Here is a 17,195-nt window from a genome sequence, read left to right as displayed (position 1 = left end):
AATCTCGAGCTGTTCTGCATGAGGTAGAACTGTGATGCCTGTGTTAACTTAGTGTGTGTAGTAACTATGAGTAACGTAACCATGGATGCAGTGTAACTGGGCAGCTACCATTTCCTGCTCACCTTTTTTCTAGCACAGATGGGGTAGTTATCAGAAAATATTAAAATCAAAGGAAAGAACTTCATAAAAAAGAAATGGCTTAATTTCAGTTATCATTATGCAAATTAGATAAAGCATGGATGACACACTTGGAGATAGATATGCATCGTTCCTCTTCTGTGTGTTTTTATTAGTGAAGCTGTTTTCCTTGTAATAAGTTGCCACATTTGAAGAAGTTCCTAAATTATCATAAAAGTTAGAAAATTGGTGTTAAAAGTATCTAACTTTATATCATCCAAAGGAAATATTTAATGTGACTCTAGTCTGACTTTCTCTTTCATCTTCTCAGTGCGTCAATAGAAAATGTATTTGAGATTTGGTTCAAGATTCAGCTTGTAAAGATCATGGAATATTGACATGCTCTTTACAAAGCCCTCTACATGTTTAATAATTACTTATCAGAAATATTCTCAGAGCAGTTGTAATTGTAGGGCTTTTAAAGTTTGCTTCATGGATATCATTTTAGCCTTTGATCCTGCTGACAAAGGTGATAAAATATGATTTTGCCAAAATTAAAATTTTTTTAAAAAAAATGATGGAAATAAATATCAAAGGTAGAAAAATCCCTTTGCTAAGCTTTTGATAACCACCTGTTGGTCTGTCCTCCTCCCTCCCTCCCTCCCTCCCTCCCTCCCTCCCTCCCTCCCTCCCTCCCTCCCTCCCTCCCTCCTTCTTTTCATTGTTTTTTTATTTTTTTTATTTACCACTTGTGGAATAAATTGAAAAGAGATCTTTGAATGTGAAAGCCAATTGGAGAGAGAGGTTGGACATTACTTACAAATCAAATGCTTAATGACTGCCTATTATGTGCTAGGCACTTTTCTAGGTGCTGGTGACATAGTGAACAAAAGCCCAGCAGATTTCTTTGACCCTATGCAGGTGACATTCTAAAACTGATGCAGAAAATTCTTTGACTTTGTCTCAAGTGTAATTCAAATTCCTTTTGGATGATGAAAGAGTTTTTTCCCAGTTGCCATTGAAAAAGGTAGTCACAGAAAGACATCATTCATCCCAGAAGAAATTACCATTAACCAGTTTTATTTTTTTCTGGTTTTCTTATTTTCAAAAATAAAATAATTAATTAAATGTACATTAGTTATTTTGGATTTAGTGACACTTGTGATTATGGCTTGTTTCTATTTCGTACCTTGTGGAGGCCCAGTGAGTATTTTTATCAAAGTGAAATCTAGTGTAGATTTTGTGAGAGATATAAATCATGGATCACTCAATTTAACCTCCAACAGTTGGGAATTTTATTGCCATTTAATTGAAAAACATTTAGCCTCTGCTTTATTTTTAGGAAGTTTTAGGTCATATGGGGTGTTGCTTTAAAAAATGGAAATTAATCTTCTTTAGTTGTTTTGTAGAGACCAAATATAAATAAGATGTGCAAAATGAGATTATTGGTCAGGCCCAAGAACATTTATATAGTCACATTTCTTTCTTTCTTTCTTTCTTTCTTTCTTTCTTTCTTTCTTTCTTTCTTTCTTTCTTTCTTTCTTTCTTTTCTTTCTTTTTTTTAATATATATCTTTATTGATTTCAGAGAGAGGAAGGGAGAGGGAGAGAAACATCAATGATGAGAGAAAGTCATTGATCTGCTGCCTCCTGCACACCCCCTGCTGGGGATCAAGCCTGGCTCCAGAGCATGTGCCCTGATCAGGAATCCAACCAAGATCTCCTGGATCCTAGGTCAATGCTCAACCACTGAGCCAAGCCGACCAGGCTATAGTCACATTTCTTACAGTTTGTTTGATGATTGTCTTTCTCCTTAACTAGACTTTCTAACACCTCTCCTACAGAACCTCATATACAGTCTGGTCAACTCATTTTTTTTTCCCTTTAATCTTTCCTAATCCCATCTGTTTTTCTTTGTTCAAGTTGTTCAGTTTCTATAGTGTCCTTTTTTTGTGCAAGTCCTAAACTTATTCTTTCTGAAGCCTTCCTGGATTATATCACTTTCAAGTCCTAATCCTTCCTTCTGAACCATCCTTTTGCCCACATTACTAGTGTTCTTATGGGGCCTTTCTCACACTGTCTTAAAGTAACCTGGGTATATTTCTTTAAGATTTCAAAATGGGTTGAAATAAAGGAGAAAGGGGGCTGCAGAAGAAGACTGCCCTGTCAAGACAGAGTCAACTCTAATGTTCTTACCTTAGTGAAGACATCATGTATTAAGGTCTTGTCCTCACACCTGGAAACTTGAGTTTTCTGTGTCCTAGAATTAGTGTGACCTGGGAGTCTGGTTTGTATTAACAGTTAAACTTGCGAGAGCAGTATATGAGTGCCAGTTCATCTATATACCTGTGGGACACCTATACTGACATTTAAACTCTATTCTCCTATGCAAAGCATCAGTCTTCCAGTTTTATATTCCTAGGTTTTGGAAAGCTGAATTAGAAACCAAGAAAATTGCTTGATAAACACAGAATCAGAGAATAATGATGTCTAAAGGACTGTTTGTTCATGATTATGGTAAGGCTTCTCCACCCTCCATCTTTCTTCAACAAGAGTTCCTGTAAGTGGAAATCCTATTTACTTCTCCAGACTCTCTTCATTTCTGGAACGTGGTGAACCGACTTTTTCTTTTGGTCTTTCTTACAGCCTTCCCTGCTTTTCACTCTGATGCTCAGTCTTCTGTTTACATTTTCTTTTGATATGTTGCTGTGCACAGATTTTGCTTTGGGCATTTACCAGTATGATTGATATTACAATTCAAATTTGTGGCGTTCTGGGAGCCACTTACGAATTAAAGACATATCTCTTTTCAGATCATAGGTGAGTGTGGGTTAAGAACCAGATCTTACCTCTGTATCCCTTTGTGTCCCCCTTCAGTGTCTTATCCATATTAGGCACTGAATTAATGATTGTTGACTGAAATAAAGTACTGTAGAACATTTTTACATTATATTTTAAAGCTAACATTGTTACCAGTCATTCCTTAAAAGGACATGAATTTCTTGAAGAGTTGTCAGTATTCAAGGGGACCTTTGCTCTTTCTCACTAATTGCATTAGTTTTTGTTGATCCAGAATATATATTTTAAGTAGTTATTTTACACTAGGGGAAAAACAGTGAAAATGCCTGGTAAAATACCCAAATGAAACTACATTTGTGTTTGCATAATTTACCTTTCAAATTGTACCTAAGATTTTAAATATGTATGTGCATAGAAAATACTAAGTGCATTTTTTTTTTCTTCTAAACTTGAGTTGAACCTCATTAACCTTGATAGGCTATTTGTATTCATAAGAATTTCAAGCATCCTTGATCAATGATTCCCCCTGATTTAATCTCAGCCTCCATCTTCCATCAATTTATTCTTCTTGGAAAAAAAATTTGACTTTTAAATTCAATGAAGAACTTCAGAGAAAGAAAAAAAGACAAGGTGCTGTACATAATTTAGATTAATTGTCGAAAGTGATAATTGAGTGACAACTGACATGATTATTCATTAGCATAAGCTTGGGACTTAATGCCAGAATTTACTTTTAAAAGGAGAAAGGGGAGTGGAAAACAGAAATGGTAATCGATAATAACTTTCTGTGGGTTTTTTTGATGATTAGTATAGCAGAACTGAAGGAAAGTTCCTTTTACCATGTTTTTAGGTTAAATCTTCTGATTCTTGCATTTCTTATATAAAGCTGGCCACTTTACTATGCAGTAGTGCCCCCTTCAATACTGTTTTAAGCCCTTCTAAAAGACCTCTGGCCTTACTGATTTTAATTGCCCTGTCTGCAATTTCCTATTGTACTTATTTTTTTCTTAATAATCTTTTCCTTATCCAGGTGCATGTTGTAAAATGAGGTATTAAGTAATTTTCATCAGATTTTAAGCAGATTAAATTATAAAGAAAACAAATATTGGCAGCACAACTTTATAGACAGGCTAAAATTGTCAAACCTAGTGGAGAAGAGATTTTCGTGCTAACGCAATGTAGTGTATTAAGTCTGGATACTGATTCACTCCCCATTTTCTGGGGCCTGTTTGCTTTTTTATTAGTTCGGTGAATTGCCTAGAGTAGCTCAGTGAAAACCTGTTTTCTCCTGCAGTTTGCAGTCACCCCTCGGAGGGAGCAGCCTTGGGTGTGTGCACAGTCTCCATGGCCACGAGGGACCATTGTGGTATTAGCTGGATTCTCTTTGACTGTCTGGTTTACTGATCTCCCAATTAAGCCTCTGGCTAGTCTGAGTCTGTTGATTTCTCATCTAGTTTTTAGCCTCTCTGCTAATTGCTTGCTTATTGCTCTTTTTTATTTTTGACAATGCCCTGGGGGTATAAATTGCTCTGCAGTCTGATTCAATTAAACTTGGGTTTCTTTTCTGGAGTAGGGTATTACCAGTTTTGGACTGTGTTCTCTGATCCTAAAAGGGCTCTTCTTAGCTGTCTCTTTCCTGGATTTTCTCTATTAAAATTATAGTTGATCTGTCATTTCACTTGTTGCTACTAGTACTGTGGAAATTACCAGCCTCTTAACTGTTCAACCCCAAAATCTCCATTGTTTTTGATATCAGCCTTAGGCATGAATTTCTTCATCCTCTGTTACAAAGACAGTCAGTCCCTTTAGGCATAGCTGTTGAGCTCTTCTCAGTTTGTATGACTACCTCTCTTCCTCAGCAGAGCCTCTGCATCACTGCACTGCAGCTGAGTTCAGGGACAGTAGCCTGCTTCCCTCTGGAGACACTGCGGCTCTTCAGATGTGGTGCTGGGTGCGGATGGTAGTCTCTGACCTGCTCAGCTTGCCTTTTTTCTTATGGAACCTTCACTGTATGAGTGAACTGGGGCAGGGCAATCTGTGCCTTTTGCCCTACAAGTGGGGCTGGTTAGAGGAAGGGAACCTCAGTCCTTTGGCTGTGCTTGCTTGGAACAGAACTTATGCAACAGTGATCTGGGGCTCTGCTCCTCTACAGTGAATCTGTAGCCTTAGACTGGGAGCTGGACAGAGTAAGCCCTGTCTCCTTGGCTATATACCAGCCTGGAGTGGTTTCAGTCACACTGCTCTGGGGAGGGGGATATGGGAACAGGTTGTAGCTCAGATGCCAAGGACTCTCATTCTTCCCAAGATTTAATAGATTTTCTTAAATAATTGTTTCTCCATTTGTTCTGTGCCTTTAGGACAATTTCCAGATGCATTACATGATTTTTATTATTTAAATAATTTTTACCAGTTAAATGGTTGTTTTGCTAGAAATAGGATCTTTTGAACTCCTTATACTGCCATTCTGGAAGTCTTGCTCTGGCGAAGAAATAGTGTACTGGTTAGAAGAAAATATCTACTCTGAATCACAGAAAGACAAAAAGATGGAAAGTACAGAAAGACCTCACTTCACTTAATGTTGTCGGTAGGTTTTGTGACTTTAAGTGAAACAACATGTAATGAAATCAGTTTTACCATAGGCTAATTGATATAAATAGGAGTTAAGTTCCCATAGCATCTCATCAATATTATAACAAAACATGTTGAAAAAAATGATGGTATTTGAGGGCTTGTTGTACAGAGAAGTTTGTAAGAACTATATGGGACATAGTAAAAAGGTCTGAAGTTCTAACATGTATGTAATTGGAGTCCTAAAAGCTGAAGAGAGAATGGAGCAGAAGCAATATTTGAAGAGAACAGGCATCAATTCACATAATTAAGAAGTTCTGAGGACTTTGTCCTAAGCAGGACAAATGCAATGAAAATCACAACTAGACATGCCACAGTGAAATTAGTAAAACCTAAGAGAAAGATAAAAACCTCAAATGCAGCTAGAAGGGAAAGAAGACACTTTACCTTAAAAGATCAAAATAGAAACCTGAAAAGAAAGGTATCTTCAAAGTGCTAAAAGGAAATAATTGCCAATCTAGATCCATACCCAGTAAAAAGGGAAGGTGAAGTAAAGATATTGCTATACAACAAAAACTGATGAATTCAGTTTCAACAGAACAGCAACTAAGGAAAAAGCTAAAGGTAATTTTTTTTGGAAGAAATATAGAACAAAGATCAAGAAGGAATGAAGGCCAATATGTAGGGTAAAATTTGGGAAAAGTCTAAATAAATATTGACTAACACAGTATAAATGTCTTATTTAAATTATTTATAAAATTAAAATTCCATGAATATTACTTAATTTGGGAGGTTGTATATTGAGTCAAAGTGTTTTTAAAGTCCTTGGTTCTAAGATGAAGGAAGTTATTATTTTACTAATCTATTTTATATGTTAATAAATCAATGTTTCAAGTAGTAATCTCTGGGGTAACCACTAAAAGAAGAGTAATGACTATATAACTAATATTGGGTAAAAAACTGAAACAATTTAAAATATTACTTCTAAAAAACATAAGAGAAAATTTTTATAATATTGGATAAACAAAGATTTTTCAACAGGACACCAAAATCATGAATGAATCATAAACCAAAAAAAATTGTAAATTGGACTTTAACAAAGTTAGAAATTTGTGCTTTACACTTGGCATCATTAGGAAGAAAAAAAAAAATCAGCCACACTGGGAGAAAATATTCAATGCATGTTTCTTTTTTCTTTTTTTTATATATCTTTATTGATTTCAGAGAGAGGGCAGCAGAGGGAGAGAGAGATAGAAACACCAATGATGAGAGAGTCATTGGGGATTGAGCCCGCAACCTGGGCATGTGCCCTGACCGGGAATCGAACCCTGATCGCCTGGATCCTAGGTCGACGCTCAACCGCTGAGCCACGCCCGGCCGGGCTCAATACATATTTCTAACAAAGGACTGGCATCAGCTTTATATATTATTCATATATTAGTGCCTGGTTGGTTTAACGCTTGTAAAATAATTAGTGTAAGAGAAAAATCGTATTATTATCTCAATAGATATAAACATTATGAAAATTCAACATCCAACAAATAGGGAAGCAGTAAAAAGGAAGGGAGGGAAAATTCCTGATACTGAAGAATATCTACTAAAAACCTGTGACAAACATTATACTTAATAGCGAAATATTGATTGTAAATGAAATAAGCGCTTTTCTTCTGTTCAACAATGTATTGGGTCCTAGTCCAGGAAATAATGAAAGGAAAAAGGAAGGAATCAGTTTGGAAAGGAATTAATAATGCTGTCTTTATTTTTAATTGATATTTTTTAAAAAATCCAACATTCTCTACAGATAAATTATTAAAAAGTAAGGTATGTATTTCAGCTGAGACAACAATTAAAACCAAAAATCAAAATAAAATGAACTTTATCAGACCTTCCTTGAAAGCTAAACTAAAGTAACCGTCCAGCTGGGCGTGGCTCCGTGATTGAATGTTCACCTAGAATCCAGGAGATTGCGGTTGTATTCTCGGTCAGGGCACATGCCTGGGCTGTGGGCTTGGTCCCCAGTCGGGGACATGCAGAAGGCTGCCAATCAGTGATGACTTTATTATCATTGGCTTTTCTATCTCTCTCTCCCCCTCTCCCTTCCTCTCTCTGAACTCAATAAAGATATATTTATTTGAAAGAACAAAAGAAAAAAACAAAGTAACCAATGAATCATATTTAGTTAAATTGCTCCTAAAAACCATATGGTCCTAAGTATTTATTTTTATTGAGAACAAAAAGGGTTTTTTTGTACTCAAGTAAAATTTATGCAATTTACTTTTAAATTAAAAAAAGAAAATATACATAATCAACATTAGGAACAAGAAGGAGCTCTATGTGTAGATACAAAGGAGAAGAAAAATTATAAAGAAATCAAGTCAATATGTTGATATTAATTAGTGGTTGCTCCAGATTAGCATTGTCTAGTAGCACTTTCAGCAATGATGATGTTTTACATCACTGTTGTCCAATATAAGTTAGCCATCTGTATCTGTTGAACACTTGAAATGACATCAGTGTGACTGACTTTTTCATTTTAATTGTAAATTTTACTTAATTAAATTAAATTAATTACTTTAAATATATCTTTATTGATTTCAGAGAGAGGAAAGGAGAGGGAGAGGGAGAGACAGAAACATCAGTGATGAGAAAGGGTCATTGATCGGCTGCCTCCTGCACCCCTCCCACTATGGATCGAGCCTACAACCTGGGCATGTGCCCTGAGTCGGAATCAAACTGGGATCTCCTGGATCATAGGTTGGATGCTCAACCATTGATTGATGCCCAGCCGGGCTTAATTTTAATTTTAACATAATGTAGAACTCGACAATGGCAATGTGATTGGATGGTGTGAAATTGGGTCGGAGCCATGTCTTGAATTCTCATTAGTATAGAGAGCACATGATTTTATTTTGTCTGAATATGGCATAGCTGTGTTGTGGGGGTTGGTGTTCTTAGGCTTTACTGAGTGACTGATTAAAGAAACATCCCTCAAAGCTATCCTTTTTGTATAGCTACTGGAGTCCAAAACTGGATTATTCTTTTTTTATTTTATTGTGGTAAAATACACATAACATGAAATTCACCATCGTAACCATTTTTAAGTGCATAGTTCAGTGGTGTTAAATACACCCACAGTGTTGTACAGCCATCCCCACCACTCATCCCCACTGAAACTCTGTACCGACTAAGCAATAACTCCCCATTTTCCTCCCTCATCCCCTGCCAGCCACCACTCTACTTTGGGTCTTTATGACTTTGACTGCTCTAACTATCTCAGATAAGTGCAGTCGTACAGTATTTATCTTTTGTGATTGGCTTATTTCATTTAGCCTAATGTCTTTCAGGTTCATCTGTGTTGTAGTATATTGCACACTTTTTTGGTATTTTAATAGTAGCCATCCAATAGGTGTGAGGTTGTGTTTTAAGGGATGGTTATTTTTGTTTGAAACAATCCTTACTTTTAAAAAATAGGGCTCTTTTATCTCATTTAGCCTTCTTTAGTTTCACTTTTCTCCTCCTGTCTAAAGTAGAAAAATTGATTTCTTCCAAGATTATTCTATCTAAGATAATGTATCTGATCTGTTTCAAATAAACTGATGTTCTATAACAGCCGTTTTCAACTGGTGTGCCATGGCAGGCACACTGGTGTGCCCCAAGAATTTTTAAACATGTGATATCTGACTCTAGTCAGGGGCACTGACCCCTTTTCCCTTGATTGCCAAAAAAAAAAAATGACAACAGCTGACACAACAATAGCTGTCTGGTGTGAATGAAGCAAAATTATACCTACTTTTTTCTTGGTCAGATCGGCCAAAAATATATTTTTTGTGTGTCACAAAACTTTAGTAATTAGTTTATGTGTGCCATGAGATGAAAAAGGTTGAAAATTGCTGTTCTATAATGATATAAAGCCATGATATGTGATATTTAGCCTCTTGTCCTCACTCTATGTCATGTAATTAGAAATAAAATAATATTCTTTAGTTGAACCACATAATTTATCTTAGTCCTGTCAACTACCACATCAAAATTGGTAAGACACAGGCATATATCTTTCACTGATACCTGCTTTGGCCTATCGCATTTCATAGCAAATGTATAACTGCAAGATGTTCCACCTCTATGAAAAGCAGTCCCAAATACCAGTTTGCTTAAAGTAGAGCAGTTTTGCCCTATTTATATTCAAATTTTCTCCTCTTAAAGTGCCTACTTTAGTTAAACATTGGAGTTGCAGAATTAAGATTAACAGTCTAATAGAGTGTGAGAAAAATTAAGAAAACAAAAATGTACTTTGGGATATGTGTGCCAGGGTCACAGTTTCCCTAGTGTGTTGCTGGGGCCTAGATGTTAATTACATGCCCCCTTGTGTTTTAAGTTAAACTCTCTGAAGAAAAGTGTATTTAGAATGTTTCTGATAGTGAACATTATGGCTAATGAAACAGAAGTTAATATTTCATTTCTTCACAAAGAGATGAATGGATCTAATTAATTGAACATTATTTTCTGTACTTTGCTTAAGCTTAATATTATGTTTCATTAAAAAGTACAAGGAAACTGTAGTTGTATGAAGCAGATATGTTCTCATAGGATTTGTGGAGAAATAATTATTTTTAATCACCGAGGAAGACTGAGAACCTGTTATTTGAAATTAATATTCTTTGTGTATCTTCACATTTGGCAAACAAGTGATTATAGTATATGTAGTCAAAATTGGTATGATCGAAAGGACAGAAGGCTATATTTTTAAAGGAAGAATATTTGCGATGTGGTTACTGCAGTGTTTTATGTGACTGATTCCTAACTTATTAAGGGTTTGAATCAGTTTTTAAAGATTATTAATATGTGTTTTGCATGCGTTAAAAAAGAATTGACTCACAGATTTTTAGCATATATTCTACATTTAACCAATAGTGACTTTAAAAAAAGTTTTAAATAGAATGAGCTCAATGAATGGTGGCCTAGTTCAGCTACAGGTCAGAGTATTTTGGGACTACCACGCTTCGATTGATTTGAGTTCTTTTGTTCAAAGAGACCTGCCATAGTTCTCTTGACTGTGGGAAACTGATTAGTTACCCTCTCAGTATCAGTTCATAAAACACCTAAATGAATGAGTTCATCAAAACATTCAAGACTGTACCAGGCTCATTTCCCAGTAGAGTGAGTGGGGCATGGCTTAATTAAGAACCTGAGAATTTCAGGTGAAATTGTATTAAATCTGTTAGTTCTTTTGTTTACTCAGTAAAAGCAAAACTTTATGTTTAGCTTTTAGTGTGTGAAATAGGACTGTTCTAGGTATTTCATGCAATAGTTGTTTATATTATTGGCAGAGCTAAGCCTGCCTAGGCTTCCAAGAAAGGATAGCACAAAGGGGGAGATTCACTCCAGGACAAAATAAATTGTATCTCCTTTGACCTCGCTGGCCAGCAGCAAAAGGCTCAGTTAGCAAGTATATGGTCCCAGCCTCACTTCCACATGCTAAATCTCTCTACCCTGAGTCTAATTTGGCCTCAAAACCCAGCTCAAGGGAGTGCTGAGCATTTGGTTCTGCAGCCTCCAAGACATAGGAGAGCATATTAGAAGGAGGTGGGGGTAGGGACCGGCTGATGGCTATTGGGTCATGTCCTGGGTCACACACAGCAGTGCCAGTAATCAAGTTTCCTTTCAGTTGAGAAACGACCTTGCCTTGTATTTTTCATAGCCCTTGAACCTGGCCTGTGTCTGTAGTTGACACTCAATGAATGCTGGTTGAATTCATGCTAATCCTGTTATCACATTTATAAATACATGTCCATCCATTAGTAACATTATATTCATTTCGTAGTTCTTTTTGCTGGGATTTTTTAAAAAAAGTTTTCTGCCCATTATAGTTTAGTTAAAACTAAATAATCTATAAATGCAATTAATTGGCCACATGGGAACTAAAATGCTCCAACATGATGAAAAAGTTTAATTTCAATAAATACAAATAATATAAACAAAATGTTAATGTTTTGTCCTGTACAAGAGTCCGTCATCTTCCTCACTGGGATATTTGCATCTCATTTTGGATATAATGTTCCTATTCAGTCAGTATTGTTATCTTGTCCCTGTTTTAAGGAACTCATATTTTAGGCTAGAATTGGTCTAATCTTGGTTCACAGAATGAGTATTAAGGATGATTAATTTAATTCTATTTCAAATGGTGTTCTACTTGAGGCTTGTTTGCTATTTATTAACTTTTGTTGTTTATATCACTGTTTTTGTTCTTGTAAAGAACCCAGTTTTATATGCCTATGCTTTGAGCATCATTTTTATCTGTGTATCATTTTGGTACATTCAGACAGTTGCTGCTTTTCACTGTACTGTGTTTCTAGAAACTGTATGGTAAACCAGATCATTCTGTTGTGGTTTGTATGTTTTTATATGAGAAATATTGTAATTAAGAATTATGTTTCCAACCAAGGAGTTTTCACTTGAAATTGGTTTCCAACCAAGGAGAATTTCACTTTGAAATTCTTTATTTTCAGTAAAATGAGTATAATACAATCACCCACGTAATTTTACAGTGCACGTTTACTCTAGTATACTAAAAAAATGTATGTATGTGTGTGTCTTTACATCTATTGTATCATTACATTCAATGTATCTAAAAATGAAGGTTAGCTATTAAAACATTAAAATAGAAATTGAAAGTTCATATTTTTTTCCTTAGAATTTAGAAGCGGGGGCTTTCTTAGATATTATTAAACTACTTGGGAAAATTGAACAAGTGACTTTTCACCAATTTTTCGTTAGTAAATAGAGGCTCCACAAATGATTGTTTTTCCATTTGGCTTTGCCCTAATTTTGGATTATTTTTTTCAAACATTGCAGAATCAGGTTATTTTGAATTTTTACCAAAGACTTTATGAATGTTTGGGAGAGGTGTCTTGTCTATTAACAAGAGATTTTCTTGTTAATTTTTTCTGTCTTCCCCATTCTCAACCCCCTTTTCCTCCCAACACCAATGTTAGGGGCACTTTAATCAAGAAAGAAGGCATTAAAGGGCATCAGAGGGCGGGCGCTAGCCGCACCTGCGTCGGGTGGTGTGGATTGTTGTGTGAGTCCTGGGATTGGCTGGCATGGGTGTTCATTTTTTATCTCTGTTGTGTCTCTCTTCGCTGTCCCTCCTCTCCCTTTCTCTCTCTCTCTCTCTCTCTCTCTCTCTCTCTCTCTCTCTCTCTCTCTCTCTCTCTCTCACTTTCAGTAGAAACTATTGAATTCTTTTTCCCTTAGCCATGACCTAATGGTGTTAGCTCTGGGCTCTTTTTTTTTGGACAAAGAATCATTCTTAGAAAACATTATAAAATCAGATAAAAACACTGACGAAAGAAATGTAAGTATAGATTAGTCTGTATACATTGGGAAGAGAGGCAAAATTTGAGATAGAGAAGAAAGAATTGCTCATATGTCTCACGTTATTAAAAATAACTGTTACGTGCCCGTCTCCGTAAGCGGGCCGTATGGTTCTCTGGAGCAGGAGAATGCAGAACCGTCAGTCTTGCTCACCTTCGGGTCTCAGCAGCTTGGAGGTGGCTCAGTGCAGTAAATGTTTATTGGACTGAATGGAAACATTCCTGTATTTTCTTCAGAAAGACTGACGAGGATTTTTTCTTTTCTTTTCTAGTCTCTTAAATGCTGCAGTTGGTTCTTATCTGTTATAAGCCAGTTTCATTGAATTTGATTGCTGAAATTGAATTCAGATAAGAGAAGAATTGGTTCTAAAGTCCATTCCTGCTTTAAAAGGATGATTTTCAATTATTTTTAATGTTGCCATAATATTTTAATATCCGAGTGTTAGCATAACGTCCTTTGGTGATTATTCTTTCTCAAGCACGGATCTGGTCATGTTATTCCCGTGCTGAAAAACCTCTGACAGCCGGCGCTGGGTTTCAGCAGCCCCTCCTGACTCCTGACCTTGCTTTCCAGTGTCCGTAGCCCTCTTCACCTCCGGCTTCATGCGCAGCCGCCGATGGGCCACTCGGGGCTCTTGTTCATGCTATCCTGCCTTCCTTCAGTTTTGTGGTGGGATTGAATGAGATAATTATTATAAAGCATTTACAAAACTCCTTGCACAACTCAAGTACCCAGTAGACTTCAGTAGTAGTCGTAATTTTATTATTATTATTAGTTCCTTTTCATTTAAATCTCAGCTCATACGTCACCTCATAAGAGAAATCCTCCCCAGCCACGCTGTAGAATATAGATCCTTTCAGGTAACTGTCATCACACTTCAGCACCTAGCACTGTCCATGTTGTAATTTAGCTGTTAGTGTGAATACCTCCCCATTTAGGTTATCAGCTTCTTTGGTGTTGAAGCCAGGTCTTATTAACCTTTCTGTAAACTACATGCCCAACAGAGAGGAAATATAACCACTCTCCAAGGGTTTGTTGGGAAAAAAAATGGATACTTCTCTTGGTTACTGCTTGTTAATAAGGTTGATTTATAACATAGTGGTAAAACTTTTAAATAAGGGTAAAAGGGTAAACCATCATCACGAGGGTTTTCTGATCTCATGTTAGAATTTTCCACATAAATAAGTGCACAGTTCTCAATTTATTGTTGTGTTTGCATGGATAAAGGAGTTACTGACTCATCTCTCCAGGCTGCGTTGAATTTAGCACACTGAGCAAATGCAGACCTGTTACTAAGAAAATGAAGCTTGTTTTCGAGGCATTATTTTTGTATTTTTGCCATAATGTCAAATCATAACATTAATCAAGAGAGAAATTGTATTTAACTATTTAAGCCATAGTTCAGGAATAATGGGATCTGGAACTGAACAATCTGCTGTTAGAGCCCGAGGGAGTTGGTACATGCTTCCAGTCTCCATTAGTAGGTGCCTTAGTACAGTGTAGATGATATTTATTGTTTGTTCAGCTTGAAGCATCATCTTAGCCTCCCAAACCAAATACTATTTGGACACATGACCTTTTCATGTTAACTTTGTCACCCCAGGTTTTTGGAAACTAAGGTGCAGGAAGGGTAGCTTTTGGGCCCCAGTATAAGCCCTTATTTCTGAATTCGTCACTCCCTTCCAAAGCTTTACAATAGTGGCTTAATGTTAATGATTATAATATTATTTTATTTGTATAAAATGTTATATAAAAGCAGTGTCCTCTCATTTTTGAAGTTAAAAGTAGATCTGTATGGCTCAGTTGGTCAGGGCACATACCCAGGTTGCCCTTGGTCAGGGTGCATGTGGGAGGCAACCGATGGATGTTTCTGTCTACCCCCCACCTCTCTCTCAAATCAATTTAAAAAAAGTATATCTTCACCCGTTCCACTCAAATTAAAAATATATATGAACCATGATGATTTAGTGCAATTTCCAAATGTATTATCGACCAACTCTGCATTAGGAAAGCTAGATTTTAAGAGTTTGAGTTATTTTCTGGATTAGATAAGTATTTCAAATAAATTTCAGTTTATTTAAAAATCTGTCCTGATTCATGTAAGCTTGAGGAAAAATCATCAACTTATAACATTATATTGATTTAGCTGGAAAACCCTTTATTGAGAGCTTTTTAAGTGGACTTTGAAATATAGTATTATTTATACTGGTGTTTCTGTTGTCAGTGCTCATTTTTTTGTTACAAATTTTTATTTTAACAAAATTTTAGGAAGTGAAATATTGCATGATTGCTATGACAATCTGACACATTTTAAAACACTGATATTTATTTGGACAAAATGCTAAGTCTTATTAAATAATTCACATTGTTGTTCTCATCAACAAGGCTTTCTATCTGTTTTATTGATGGTCACTTGGAAAATACATATTTTCCTTTCTGGATAATGAAGTATTCTGAAAAAATATTTTTATAAAAATTACTTCCGGATAATGAGATTATAAAATACACAGAAAAGGGCTCATATTTTCTAGATTGATTGCTAGTGAAATTTAATACAGATGATTCCCATTTCAGTGACATTAGAGACTCTTGTTTGATGTATTATGCATCCATTTTTGACAAGAATAGGTTCTGAATGTTTCACCTGCTTTATTCCTAGAATTTAACACAGGAATTGGACAAGAAGGAAAAGCAGCAGCTACAGATGTTGGATCAACTGAAGGAGATCCAGACTCACTTTGAGACATGTGATGCCAAACGTAAGCAAACTGACCTCCAGATCTCTGAGCTCACGCACCACGCTGAGGATGCAACCAAGCAGGCCGAGCAGTACCTCCTGGAGTTGCAGCAGTCAGAGGCCCTGAGACAGGAGGCAGAGAAGAGGAGAGAGGAGCTGAAACTGAAGGCTCAGGAGTCCATTAGGCAGTGGAAGCTCAAGCATAAGAAGTTAGAGCGAGCATTGGAGAAACAATCTGAAACTCTGGATCAACTGACAGACAAGAATAATCAGGTATAAAAGCCAGATTGCTCAGGAATGATTTTTGCTGTGACCAGCCATGCATTCATCTGTCCTATGAGCAAACACTTGTGTGCCGTGCTGTGCATATAAGCTAGACGTCCTTGATAGAAGAGTGTCTATGTTTTGACTCTTTCAAAGTAAAGAGTGATTTAGTGTTGTTTTTTATAAACCTTTTTAAAGCCTTTTTCATTCCATGACTTTTCAGAGTTGTCCCTTAAAATAGATCTACCCCCTGCCCCAGTTTAGTTTTTAGTTCCTTAAATTGAAATTATTCTGTTGTAGTCATGTGTAAGAAAATCATGAAATCTTTCTTAACAATTATGTGACTTTTCACCCAAGGCATGCATTTTAGAATCTCATTTATTGATATATTTCAACTTAAGTATTTGTTAGAAAGAAGCATTTAAAAATGCAGTAGTTACTAATGGGACCATTTTCTGGCACCCACTATAATGGGTTTAGTTAAATGAATAACATTGACCCGGAATGAACAGTATTATCAGATCACAAGCCTCTTTAAGACTCTGCTTTTGTGCCCTTTTGATAGCAACAAAAAGCATTTCACCGATCTATGTATGCATTTCACATCATCTTTTCTCTTGTATAATCAGTTACTTTAAATGGATTTTATGCTCCTGTGTTGATTCTCCACTATATCTTTGGGTTGAATTAAACCCAGATGTTTATAAGATAATAAGCAGGAAAGTCATGATTGATTTTTATTTGTGTTTAGTCTTGGTTTATCATTTCTGCTTTGCTATTTGTCACTTGTCAAGAACTCTGAACATTCCAGAAGAATAGTCATTTCGATAAGTTGACTTTCAAAAGAAAAAATATAGGGCAGTTACATTTATAAAATCAATTGTTAGCCCATAAGAGTGACAGGTCCTTATTTGATATGAGCTGTCACGGAGTAGATGCTTTACCTTTTATGTGTGAGTTTCTCCAGAAGTAAAGCAGCTCTAAAGCCTTCAGACTTGAATCTGAATTGATTTGATCCCAGGAAATTGCTCAACCTTGATTATTCTGTTGTTAGCTGGGTCTGGCAACTGGTTCAGTGAGCCTGCCTATAAGGGAGGTTGCTAGGGAGAAGAGTGGTTAGGGGGACTGATTGATTGAGAGCCATCTGGGGATTTTACTTAATTAGAGGAAATTTAGAAGTGTCCATGCTGTCAGACGGTATCCGAATCCACGGTGCTGAGAGTTTTCTAGATTGAGCTTTTCAGAATATTAAAAATTATTAAACAATCATTTCCCAGAATACTCCTGATATAATTATTTTTATCACTTAGCATTGCTAATGATAAGCAAAGAAGTAG

The 17,195-nt window shown here is 36.1% G+C and overlaps 1 protein-coding gene across 7 annotated transcripts in view; it reads left to right on the top strand.

Annotated features, from left to right (window-relative positions):
- The window catches only part of CEP128 (centrosomal protein 128), a 289,186-nt gene that overhangs the window by 78,638 nt on the left and 193,353 nt on the right, over window positions 1-17,195 (top strand). For all 7 annotated transcript variants that reach the window (XM_081118224.1, XM_081118225.1, XM_081118227.1 and 4 more), the window contains one exon: window positions 15,517-15,867. In XM_081118224.1, coding sequence (XP_080974350.1) covers window positions 15,517-15,867 — 351 coding nt within the window. The remainder of the gene's footprint in view (window positions 1-15,516; window positions 15,868-17,195) is intronic.

This window comes from Miniopterus schreibersii (genome assembly GCF_964146895.1).
Source record: "Miniopterus schreibersii genome assembly, chromosome: 1".
In the NCBI taxonomy this organism is placed as follows: domain Eukaryota; kingdom Metazoa; phylum Chordata; class Mammalia; order Chiroptera; family Miniopteridae; genus Miniopterus; species Miniopterus schreibersii.
This window is presented reverse-complemented; position numbering and strand designations above follow the sequence as displayed.